At 39.4% G+C, this 12500-nt stretch overlaps 2 protein-coding genes across 4 annotated transcripts in view; both read right to left on the minus strand.

Annotated features, from left to right (window-relative positions):
* LOC138026739 (uncharacterized) overlaps window positions 1-12500 on the minus strand; it is a 269593-nt gene that overhangs the window by 32697 nt on the left and 224396 nt on the right. The gene's annotated exons all lie outside the window — the stretch shown is intronic.
* LOC138026559 (solute carrier family 22 member 16-like) overlaps window positions 7622-12500 on the minus strand; it is a 16192-nt gene continuing 11313 nt past the window's right edge. The window contains exons 1-3 of one of the 3 annotated variants that reach the window (XR_011127290.1): window positions 11666-12147; window positions 9954-10064; window positions 7622-9194 (exon numbers count right to left, since the gene is read on the minus strand). Coding sequence is in view for 2 of the 3 variants with exons in the window: in XM_068873950.1 (XP_068730051.1) it covers window positions 8991-9037; window positions 9954-10064 (158 nt within the window). In the remaining variant the exon portion in view is untranslated. Of the gene's footprint in view, window positions 9195-9953; window positions 10065-11665; window positions 12148-12500 lie in introns of those variants that run through there. The other 2 variants (XM_068873950.1, XM_068873951.1) reach the window with 2 other exon arrangements.

Genomic DNA, 12500 nt, shown 5'->3' on the forward strand with positions numbered 1-12500 from the left:
GAGTTATGGACTTCGACAACAATCTATCACCCGTCAAGCCGAAATCAAAGTGAGCTGTATTTCTAAAATACTATTTTACTAAGTGTGCTGTTATGTAGAACAATGAAACCAAATGGAAAATTCTCTGGTAACTTATGGGTTCAACAAAGACAGAGACCGAATTGAACACCTTACGTGGATCTGTGATCAACTCAGCACAAAAAATAATTGGAAATGTGACAGCCAAGAATTATTCGAACCAAAGCTTGTCGTGTATTTTGTGCTTCATTATTCAAGGAAAAGGTTTTTCATGTAAACGGTTTGATCCTGAAATTTAGTTTTATGGCAATAGTAAAGCATTTTCTTGTCAAAATGGAGGTTAGCGTCTTTCTGATGTGTTAACTTAATTAAATCGCGAGTTTGTATTTGCGGTCTGCCGCGTAACCTTGATTTCCACTCTCAAAATTATCTCCAGAACCTACTTTTTGCGTAGAATAAGCTTTTAGAATGATGTGCGTGTTTTGCATAAAGCAAGCTAACAAAATCTGTACCTCGCTGAGTTCGCATTTGTTAGCGTTAATAGTATTTTCGGTCCGATGCTTCTGTTTATGAGGGGTATATTGTTTTGGTCTCCCATCCAGATACTAACCCCACCGGACAGGCATTAAGTGCAGTGAACTTTGGTATTACAAAGCTGTCAGATGCTCAGAGGGCACGCTTAAACTTGTGGTGAAAAGAAGTTGTGAGGGAACTCGAAAATTATCAACATGTCAGCCCAGAAGCCAATGTTTCTCGCTTCTCTTTTATTTGTTATTCTTCAGAGACTGGAATGCTGTAGTGCTATACCACACAATTCAGTGCCTTCTGATTTTCTGTAACAAGTACCACAGGCAACCCAGTATATGCCTCACGGAAGCATCTCGTTACTGGGTTGCCTATGGCCAACCAGTCGAGGTCTGCGTTGATTTCGTCGTTTTTTTGTTTTTTTCCGTGTCGGTAAAAGTCTTGCCTGTCACTCCCCTGGTAAGTGGTGTCTTTTTGCATAGAGCCTTCTGCGCGTTTTGTCTTAGGATCGAGAGGGTAGTGGAACTGCCTAGATTTCTCTGGTGGACATGGTAGAATCATTAACTTAGCCTGCAATGGCGTCGAAAGTCATGTAACGCGAAGGGCGTTTTAGTGGATCCTTAAACAAAATATACCCTTATGGAGCTCAATAATGGAAAGTCAGTTGGATAAACTAGGCAGGAATCTCAAAAGCGACGAGTACTGGACTTCGACAACAATCTATCGCCCGTCGAGACGAAATCAAAGTGAGCTGTATTTACCTGAAGTACATGGTAATTTGACACGATTGAGTTTCTTGTCTTCACGCACGCAATGAAATAGGAAGAGGTTTTCGCCTCTAAGAGCAAATATGTTGTTTGTTTCAATAAATTTTTCGCTGGAAAAGGATTCTGTGGTATTTTCTGCCTTTGTGAATTATAATATCATGTTGTGTATTGAATTTTCGAGCTTAAGGTTGAAATGTGATATGGGAGAAGTTTTTTAGTATTGCTCTGTAAGCTGGAAGGGTTCACAGGCCTGTTGGAAGCGTGCTTGAGTTTCAACAAAATGAGCCCCAAAATCAGTGAAGAATTGTGACGCAGTTGAATAATAAAGTAGCTGCTATTTCCAAAATGATGGAATTACCTGGTGATAAATAACGTCGTACGCGTCTTGGAGAGTAAATTTTTGACTTTGCATAAACAAGACTTGGGCGATTGTGATCTTTGTTTTGACTTCGCTCATTTCATTGTCAAACTTTATAACACTTGACGGAAAAAGAAACTTACAAAAACCCGGTATCTTGCCATCATTTGACACAGATACTTCGCTGTTTGGCGAGTAAACATGCCGCGGTAACTTCATCACGGCGCCCGCTGAATGCCGGCGATGTCACTTTCGATTTTGCGATTTATTTGTGCAGCCAAAACGTACAATAACGAAATTGAACGTTGCAAAAATCCCCCAAAATGTTTGTCGCTGATCGTAACTTTTTATATTCTATATTCGGGGTTCAAAATAAATGTTGTTTTCATGTCGTAAATATGTTATTCTCGAGCGATCGTCCTGGAAACTTCCTTCTGCTCTTTCTAAAAACTTTGTATCAATATTTATTTACTTTTGCATCAATATTTGTTTTTGCATAAAGCAAGCTAACAAAATCTGTACCTTCCTGAGTTCGCATTTGTTAGCGTTAATAGTATTTTCGGTCCGATGCTTCTGTTTTATGAGGGGTATATTATTTTGGTCTCCCATCCAAACACTAACCCCGCCCAACATGGATTAACTTCAGTGAAACTTCGGTATTACAAGGCTGTCAGATGCTCAGAGGGCACGCTTAAACTTGTGGTCAAAAGAAGTTTATCAACATGTCAGCCCAGAAGCCAGTGTTTCTCACTTCCCATTTATTTTCTTCAATCTTTCTGGGTTCAGTACTTTGCTAGTAACCACATGTCTTCTTAGACTATTTCTACCATGGCACTACAATGATAGACAATACCAAAACAATATCGTGCACTGTTAGAGCTACATATTACGCAAGGACAGATCTGTTTCGTCGTACGAACGTGTGAGGACCTGTGAGCGAAAGGGCCTCGTCTGGTATGACTTCTTAATGACCGCCCAACTTGAAAAAAATTGTCTGGAACGGTGCACGTACCACAGGCAACCCAGTGTACCCTCACGGAGGGTCTAGTTTTATTAAAACTCCGGCATCAATAACTCTTCTTTGGTGTTCGCGGGGGAAGTATTGTCGTCTAAAGCATCGATTTATGCCTCCGTCAATTCCGGTCCAAAACGGCTTTTGTCGACCATGTTTCTTCTCAGAGCTGCAAAATGTTTTCAGCTCGCTTTATTGCTGACGCGTTCCTTAACCATATTAGGTATAGTTAGCAACTATTCACTGACGTGGAGGTGGCTAGCACTAGTTACCGACACTGAGGTGAATAGTTGTTTTAGAATATACTAAAACAGTGAGATAATACACAGCACAAAAAATAAATTTGGATGTTTTCTTCACTTGTCACGGATGCAAATCGGGACGCAATTTTTTCGTGAGTTGCTCGAAGGTAAATAGCACAGGATATCCGGAGTTTGACGAACCAATCAGCGCGCGAGTTTAACGCTATCCAGAGTTTGACTAGCCAACCAGCGCGGGCGAGCTGCGCGCGTTCAACGCTATCCACTGTTTCGGTATATACATTTTTATTAAATTCTCAACCTCCGATAATGCATTTCCCGTGCTCTGATTGGTTCACTCAATCTCGGTTATCAGCTCATATACCTTAGGTTGACCACATATGGTAAACGACTGCGCTTAGCGTTGCTAAACTAAAAAAGTAAAATTCCTCTCAGTAGAAAGCAAAAAAAAAAAAATTTTTGTGGAAAGTTTGAATAAATTCCGACGTTTAGAATTCGAAGTACGCGAAAAGTCAAGAAATGCATTTGTGCTAAGCCTGCGTCTGTCTGACCACAAGGTATGACACAACATCGCATTTTCATCAAGTTTTTTCGATTCCGCTAAGATTTTCTCTATTTTTTCGCTTGTATTTCGTACTTCCAAACTTTTGGAGTTTAAGGAATTTAATAAAATAATTATTCCACTGGCGCTTGTTGGATATGAGACTGGTTATATCCAACTCGGCACTACGCTATTTACCATCTCATATCCAACGCGCTCACGGAATAATTGTTAAATATACATGCAAAAACCTGATAGCCTGTGTCCGGTGAGCCAATTAAAGTGCTGGAAATCTGATATCCGTAGTTTAGTTTATAATATCCGATACAATCAAACAAACAAGCTAACATCTTGGCTCCAATTATCTAATTGTGAAATAATCCGCAACATGATTGCAGAAACTGATCTACCCAATGTTACAGGGATAGAGTTCATAAGAAGTCCGGTACGGATAGTGTTTCGAATTCACCATTTTCCCCAACAGCTTTTAAATAGAAAAACAGCTAGAAAAACTTCTGCCGCCATATATTGGCGCAAAAACAAGGTAGGGGCACAAAAAGATATTTATACAAAGTGCATAACAGAGGTTCTTTTAAAAAGAATTTACAACGTTTTTAGGGAGTAAACTGGAGGCAAAAACGGAAACGAAAACGGTACGTTTCGAGGACTGCCTTGGGGTGCATTCCTTTGGGATGATCCGAAAAAGGATCACTGATCTAAGATCACTTGAATCATGGTGCTTCAAAGGAACTGAAAATCCTTTCCCAGAGTGGATTTATCGGAACCTCTGATGCACCGTGATCCAAGTGATCTTGGATCAGTGATCCTTTTTCGGATCATCCCAAAGGAACGCACCCTTGATGAACACGAACGAAACAAAAGAAGGACGTCGTCATTTAGTTTATATTGCTCAACTAAACAGTTGAAGTGTAATCTGCGAATTTTTGTTTTTGCTCCGACAAAATCCCCTTTCCATCTCCTCCGCTTTTCTTTCCGACAAAGTCTGGAAGTGGCTTTCCTCGTGTCTGGGGTAACAAATTGCGATTACCCCAGCGGAGAATGATGTGGCGCCGAAGACGATCGGTGGAACCCAAACGAGTCCTGTAGCATCCTGTTAAAACAATAAAGAGTGAAGCAATACAAACAATCAACTGGCACAAAGTCTTTAAGGGGGTGTTCCTCTTAACTACAAGCCTGTTGCTAAGAACGAAATTCTGCCACCGAATGTCAGCGGTGTTCTCGAGGACAAGTGCCGCCCGCGACTGACCGCCAAAATGGTGGGAAATATGAAACGTTTAACTCTTTGAAAAGCTGAGTAAAAGAATTTTACCTATGATCCTTTGTTTATGTTCTTGTTTGGGACATTATGTCCCTTTGAGACTTAAATGCTATGCTAATGCGTAGTTCGAAGCCGCCAACAGCTTCGTTTGCGCTGTCGAATCGATGACTGAACAAAAATGCGAATTGTCGGTCGGTGGGTTCAGTGACAGTTCAAGAACTAAACATTTTGAGAAAGAGCCGATACAACGTAGATTTGATTTACTAATGTACTATATTTCGGCTGGCCAAACCAGCCTTCTTCAGGTACAAGAAGCACCCTTCTTAACTATCGGTCACGAGATCTTAAACCACGTGACCATTTTAGAGCACCGAAAACAGAAGGCCGACCCATTCCCCCTTTCCTGTTAGTTCCTTTATGAAAGATGCTTCTTTCTCTCGTTTTCCTTAATGAAGAGTGCGGGGATTAACAAGAGAAAAGGTCAGAGGAAGGCCTCTGTTTTGTCACCTTAAATGGTTCAATCAGCTCGTTGTATTCAGTTCGCGCGGACAAAACCCCATATCTACAATCGTGGTCAAAAGTTGTTGGGAAGGTTGCGGGCATCAGCTCACTTCAAACCTGACTCGATTTTTCTAACTATTGGCTGAAGTGTTTGGGAAATACCATGTTCTTGTGTCCCCCTCCCCCATATTCAATGTTGGAGTTCTTCAGGTAAGAAAAGTCACCAATTTTTTCCCTGGAAAATCCAACATTGAAAAGGGGGAGGGGGGTATCTGTAAAATGAAGATACCTTCCCAACACTTTTGTCCATGATTGTAGGTGATCTGCCTTTTCCTACTATACGAAACAAAACGCTTATGCGTCACTTCCTTGCGTTTTACACAGTTCCAAATTCGGATTCCCAACAGTTAAAATGTTGACGTACGTGAGCGGAAAATCCTAAGCATCACATACAGAACTGAGAAGATTGTGGCGTTCCACATTAGGAGAATGCATACTATTTGTGTCGCTTTTTTTCTGGAAGCTGTGCGATTTCAGGGTTTGGGCCACATCTTCGACTGGCTCGCCTCGATTTCACGTAAGGGCCTCGAGCCTATGTAGTAAAGGTATTAGCCAACTTCAACTGTCCAGTGTTTGCAAGCTCAAGATTGTTCAATTCGTTTCGGCCATCGAAATTGCATCAACTCCATTACCAAAATGTGGAGCTACCAAACCGCGCGCGCGGAGCACCATAGTTAAGAAAATATGATAACCCATCGATGTGAGAAAATTTGGTTTTATAGCCATGACGTCATCAACGTACGTACGTACGTCCGTACGTCCGTCCGCCCCTTCATGTATGCCAATGTGACCAGTACACGTAACCATATCACGGGCTAATTATACCCCTCACGCGAAGGGGATCCTTCGCCCGATGTCCGTAACCGTCAAAATTTTATGACATGCGCAGAGTACTTTCCTGGAAAGACTGCTGTTTCCTGGAAACGCGGGCTGCTTTCGTTAATTGTTTACAACGAAAGTTGCGAAAAAAAATGTCAGCCAATGGGGCGAAGAAAATTTATCGGCGGGCAGTTTTCTAGTAAATATCAGCCAGCAAAGAAACTAAAATCAGAAGAGGAACCAGACGAAAACAGTTGTAGTGTTGGTGGTCAGGATTCAGCGGCAGCAACTCCGGAAAGTGTTTTTCTCAAGTTTGCAAGCGAGCTTGCGAGGATCGACAAACTCTCTCGTGAATGTAAACGACTAACATCAGAAAATGCAGGACTCAAAAGGACAATCCAAACGCTTCGAAAAAGTATAGGTAAGCATTGGTTAAGGAAAACATGGGTAAATGTATAACTCAAGTCTTTTTTTTTTTTCTTGGAATTGGCATACTTATTATTACGGCTGCTTTGAGTGGGCTTCCCAACAAGGAAAATGTAAACAGACGCAAATTTTGCCGTGAAACAACTGACCTGCATCCGGCCGGTTCATTCAGTACAGTTATAATTCCTTTCAAGGCTTTATAAGCTTGAGGTTGAAAGTTAAGTTCAACTGGACCACAGAACGGACATTCATCGACATTTGAGTGAAACGTTGAATATTTTTAAAAATAATTTCACGACGAAAAGGCACGGAGCTAGTGAAAATCCTTTGTACATTTTTGCGGGTAGCTAGCGGGGTGAAAAACGTTGGCGTGATCGCCTTAAAATGGGGTAAAAGAAAGTTTTACTTTAGAGAGACCGAAACAAACGCCTTAAAACTATGTTTTAATAATTGACCGCTGTAAAAGGTCTTGTTATAATTTCCAGCGAATTTCGCAGCTGTTTATATTAATCCTGTGTTAATTCGCGAATTGTGTATCCAGACTTTGCTTTTATTTTGGACACTAAATAATGTAGCAGAGCTGAAAGAAACAAAGCATTTTCGATATATGCCAACACAGAAATTCTGTTAACGCAAAGAAACATTACTCAGAGGAAAAAAACGTGAAAAGTATTTTTAAATGGCACAGTAGATGATTTTGTGCGGACCGCGGAGGAGTCCTTCTCATGTCGAATGCGATCTAGATTTAAATTTTTAGACTTTTCTCACCTTTCTCGAGTTATAAATTTAAGCTTATTTTGAGTTCAAGAGGACAAAACTTTTACTTAGAGAACTGTGTAAATACCTTTCCAATTGATAAAAAAAACCAATGTTCTCGACAGTGACGAATAACTTTCACAAGGTTGAAACAAAACATCAGTAAATAAAGTAGCCACATCTAAATGTAGAAAAGAGAGTTTAAGGCTCACACTTTTCAAAACGTGAATTTAATGAAATAATTTGTTTTCAAAGCCACAAGTCAATAAAATTTTTGTGTGACTTTTTCCCTTGTTTTTCAGTATTTCTGCGAAGAAGGAACAGTGATTTGAAGAAAGAGACTCTGACCCTACAAAAACAAGTTACAAAGCAAGACAAATTGTTGAAGACCACATCCTTGAAGAAAAACGACACAATAAAAAAACTAAGGGGGGCAAAATCTGTGGCAACAAAACTGAAAAACCAACTCAAACAAAAAGGAGATGTTTTAAACAGTTATTCTCTTGTGGATACATTTGCCCATGGCAAAAATGGAGCAAATCATAGGAGTGTAATGTTCATGGCTTGCATTAGATATTTACAGCATGCATGTCTTTTATCTAACCAAAAGGCACCAATTGCATTACATTTAATTTTCAGTATTTTGTTTAATTGTAGTCCCCCAAAAAATCTGATTGTTTCCCCAACTACTTTGTCAGATTGGAATGTTCTTTTAGGGGAGGCAGACAAATTAATTCTGTGTAAAAGATTTGCAAACAGCAAATATGATTTTCATGTTTGGAGTGATGACTCTAACAAAGGAGGGGAGGAAAGGCACATTGTGGGGGTGCACACATAGTGCCATGAAACTAACATGCCAAGGGCTTATGTTTTTGCTAACAGCATTGTAGCTAGTGGGTCAGGAAAACACCAGTCAGATGTCGATTTCCACATTGTTCATGACACATTTGGTATATCAAATGTCTCAGGGTTAGTTGGGGACAATGCCTCTACCCAAAAGGGTAAATCAAATGGATTGATTGCAAACAACTCCAAACTATTTGGCAGGGAAATGTTTTTTGTGGGCTGTTACCCACACATACTTAATATAATGTTGCGAAGAATGTGCCAGGCTGGGTTTGGGGCAAAGGGTGATATGAACAACAACCACATATTGCAATTATTATACAAGATATCCTGGCTCCACCATGAACGCCCAATTCAGTACAAGGCAATGTATGTTTCACTGGGAATTTTAAGTAAAGAGCCACCCCTTCCACAATCCTTTATTGACACAAGGTGGACATATTACCATGAGATGCTACAATGGTATTTTAAAGTATGGAAAAGCTTGTCTTCAGCTTGCAGAGCGTATACTAGAAAGGATGCCAAAGTCAGATAACCACTCATCAGTGTGGCAAAATGTCATCAAGCTGAGCTCCTGCCCAATGATCCAAGTGCAAATTAAATTCTTATTTGAATTTCTTGACAAGTTCATTATCCCATCTCTTAATTCAACACAAGCAAGTGACGAGGAACTCGGTTTTTCCAGTGGATATCTGGCACGACTATGGCCTGCAACTGTTCTCAAGCACAATGAAACACTCAGTCAAATGTTACTGTGTCCATCACTGTATTTTCCTTTAACAGAAGAGCAAGTGCAATTATCTTTGAAAGATCCAGCTGCTATTAAACACTTTTACCAGGAAGTGCAGAGGCCCATGTTGCAAGAAGCCCTGAAAGTAATTAAAGAACATGGTGCTGAGTGGTTATCCTTTCCCAAGCTGTTTGGAATGGGAGCTGATCAAAGATTCCAAAGTCCATTCTGGTCATCTGTTTTGAAGGTCCTTGACATACAATTTGTATCCACCGAAAGCAATCAAGGAAATGCATCTGAAAACAATGTAAAAGTTTATGGACAGGATCTTCAGAGATTGGTGTCTAAGGACAGAAATGGGGTGGTTAAATGGGCCAATATTTGGAAGCTGCAGAAACCTCAACTTCTAACTGAGATTAAAGCAATGGCAACATCACCTGAAAGCTGTCTTATTAACAAAGACACCACACCACACCATTTTGAATTTTATGCCAAGCACATTTTTAGCATTCCTGTGAACAATGTCATTGCTGAAAGACAGTTTAATCTATCCCAACTTTATCTTCATGACAACCTGTCAGAACTATCAAAACAGGCCTCTGTAACATTTGTCGAGAACACTATTCACAGTGGTAAAACTAATGGTAGGACCACTGAGACAGCAAGGCAGACACATGAACAGAGAATGAATGACTATGGGCAACTACTGACCACAGAGCTTCTCCAAGAGGCAAGAAAAAAGCTCAACAACATCAGAAAAGGTAGTGCAGTCAGTGCCCCACTTAGAGGAAAGGATGTCTATCCTAAAGCGTGGGAGGGAAAGAAACTGAACAAAGACACATCACTGACAATCCAGTTTCTTAAAGCTGAAGGTCGTAAGCTTGAACTTCAGTGGAAAGCTTCGACAAAAGGAACTATAAATTTAGAAGAACAGAGGTCATTCAGGCCTACAACAATTGGATGGCGTAGAGACACTGGACAGGTGCCACCTCTAATGCACCTTGCAGCACTTACGGTGTGGGATTATGGTGAGGAGCTTTCAACACATGACTTACCAGTTGAATGCCAGAAGTGCATCAAAAATCTTCCACGTATCTTCCCAACCTCATCAGTTAATTCTGTGTCCACTTTGGATGTCCCCATGGATATGCCCATAACATCTGTCCCTGTTCATGAAGAATAAGACCTGACTGAGGGATGGCTCATCAAAAAGGGGGAACTAACTTACATTTGGAAAGATTAAAGTCAATTTATAGTCAATCTTCCTCACATGTGACCAGTATTTTTTAAGTTTTAACAGGGTTTTAAAAATTACATGTCAGTTGTGATCATCGCCAGTGAGATTTAAGAATTTTCATTGAAACTTCCCTAGTTTATTGCTGAAATAAAGCTATGAATTTTTTTACATTACATCACAGCATACAGTATTTGAAAACAATCAGTTGTTTCCTACACGTATGTGCTTTGCCTTTTTTTTTCAGCTGATACTTTTTTTTTGGAAAGATTTCCAGAAATTTTATGCCAGAAGTTACAAATAGGACTTCGAATGAACATTTCAGTCTCAGAAATATTGGTCATAGGTGACATAGATTGACTGTAATTGTAACGAATGAATCCATGGTCCCAGTTTCAGTAGGCAGAAATCACAGTCATGACTCATGCTACAACAAGAAACCTTAACTGAATATAAAGATGTGAGAAAATGTTATGTCATTGAAAGAATGACTTTAAATTTTTCTTTGAGTTTAAGTGTTAAAGATTAAAATGAAGTCACTTTTCTTTGAAATACAGCAAATCACACACAGCCTGTGTTTGCTCTTGGTAGCATGAGCCCTTGATTGGTTAGTGAACATTTTAGGATAAATTACCCTAAATAAACCACGGATATTGTTGTTAGGTGCTGTTTTCCAAGAATTTTTGGTGTAAGATAAATGAATTGCACCTAACAAAAGTTTGGTATAGATCACTTTTGACTGTAAAAGCCAAAAGAATAATTTTAGTGACAGGAATATTTTTTACCCCAATGCATGTAAAGTAAAGGCAAAAAGAGTTATTTATTTCTAGTGATATTAACCAAAAAAAATGGACACAGCTTTCAACTACCCAGGGTTTAATTATGAAGTTGATGTCAGTTGTAAATATTAGTAGGTACCAAAAACCGTGAACAATATTTTATTGGGTGTTACGAATTTTTTCATTAAGATGAGGTGCAGGATGGTAGATTTATTATCTGTTAATGGATCAGATCCATTTTATTCCTGTATAATTTGACTGTCCTAAAAAAACATAGTAATAATATTGTGTTTAAAAATACACAATATAAGTTTGGTGAGACGATTGAGGTTTCAGACATGCCTTTGCTGATTGAACTGACATTCCAAAAAAACTTCAAACAAATAAAGATGGAGAATTACATTGCCTTAACCTTTTCATTCTTTGAGTTTAATTGTCTAAGAGCGTGACAATAACAGTAATGATATACCCTGACAAGCTATGAAGAGCAGGTTCCCATTAGTAGTTGATGAATCGAAATTGCCACATTGTTTTGCCAAAGTACAAAATGTAGCTAATTAAGTGAGCGATTTGGTGCATAAAACTACTAAATTCTGTGTACTGTGTGCTCAAGGTTCACAGGTTTCCGATTTTCACTGTGTTTACCCTTACAACATTTTTATAAGTTAAGTGTTTAGTATTTTGTATTGTATTATTGGTGTTATGTATGTCGTCAAGGTTTGAAAATTAGAAAAACTCATTGCGTACAATGTACCTTGCCTGCAATCTTCTGTTGCCTTCCCTCAATTCGATCGAACAGCTCTCCAGCACGACACGATTCTTGACAACTCAGTTTGGCTACCTCGAGCGCGTGTGAAGAAAAATGAAATAACTTCACAGGAACACAACGCAGAACTCCTAATGTTGACCAATTGACAAACTGAATGACTGGTCTTAAACATCACCGTCGCGAAATTTTTCTTCAAGCAGCAACGCACCGAACAGTGCGCATTCAAGTAAATAAAATAGGTACAGTATAAACTTAGGGGAAAGAATCGAAATTGAAAACGGTAGATATTTCGATCATGTACCATTCTTTAACCTTGCCTTTAACGGTGGCTGAAACTTCGCGTTTTAAAAAGATATTAAACAACATAGTCCCCATAGCATTCTCGTTGAGCCGACCTTATCAGTCGTGTTCATACTGCGCATGTCTATAATATTTGTGCTTTGACGTATCGCATTCATTGCGTGAGGGGTAAATTAAAGTTTAGAGCTCATCCAGGAGTATGGAAAGCCATAACTTTCTTATGTGGTCATTCGTTATTACATGATGTTGTTTCACCATTATGTGATGTGGTTTTATGGTTATGTGATGTGGTTTCATCATTATGCGATGGGGTTTCACCATTACGTGATGTGGTTTCATCGTTATGTGATGGGGTTTCACCATTACGTAATGTGGTTTTGTCATTATGTGATGTGGTTTCACCATGATGTGTTGTGGTTTCATCATTATGTGTTGTGGTTTCACCATTATGTGATGTGGTCTCACCATTACGTGGTGTGGTTTTGTCATTATGTGGTTTTGCCATTATGTGATGTGCTTT

The sequence above is a fragment of the Montipora capricornis genome, chromosome 12 (genome assembly GCF_036669925.1).
Source record: "Montipora capricornis isolate CH-2021 chromosome 12, ASM3666992v2, whole genome shotgun sequence".
Classification (NCBI taxonomy): Eukaryota; Metazoa; Cnidaria; class Anthozoa; order Scleractinia; family Acroporidae; genus Montipora; species Montipora capricornis.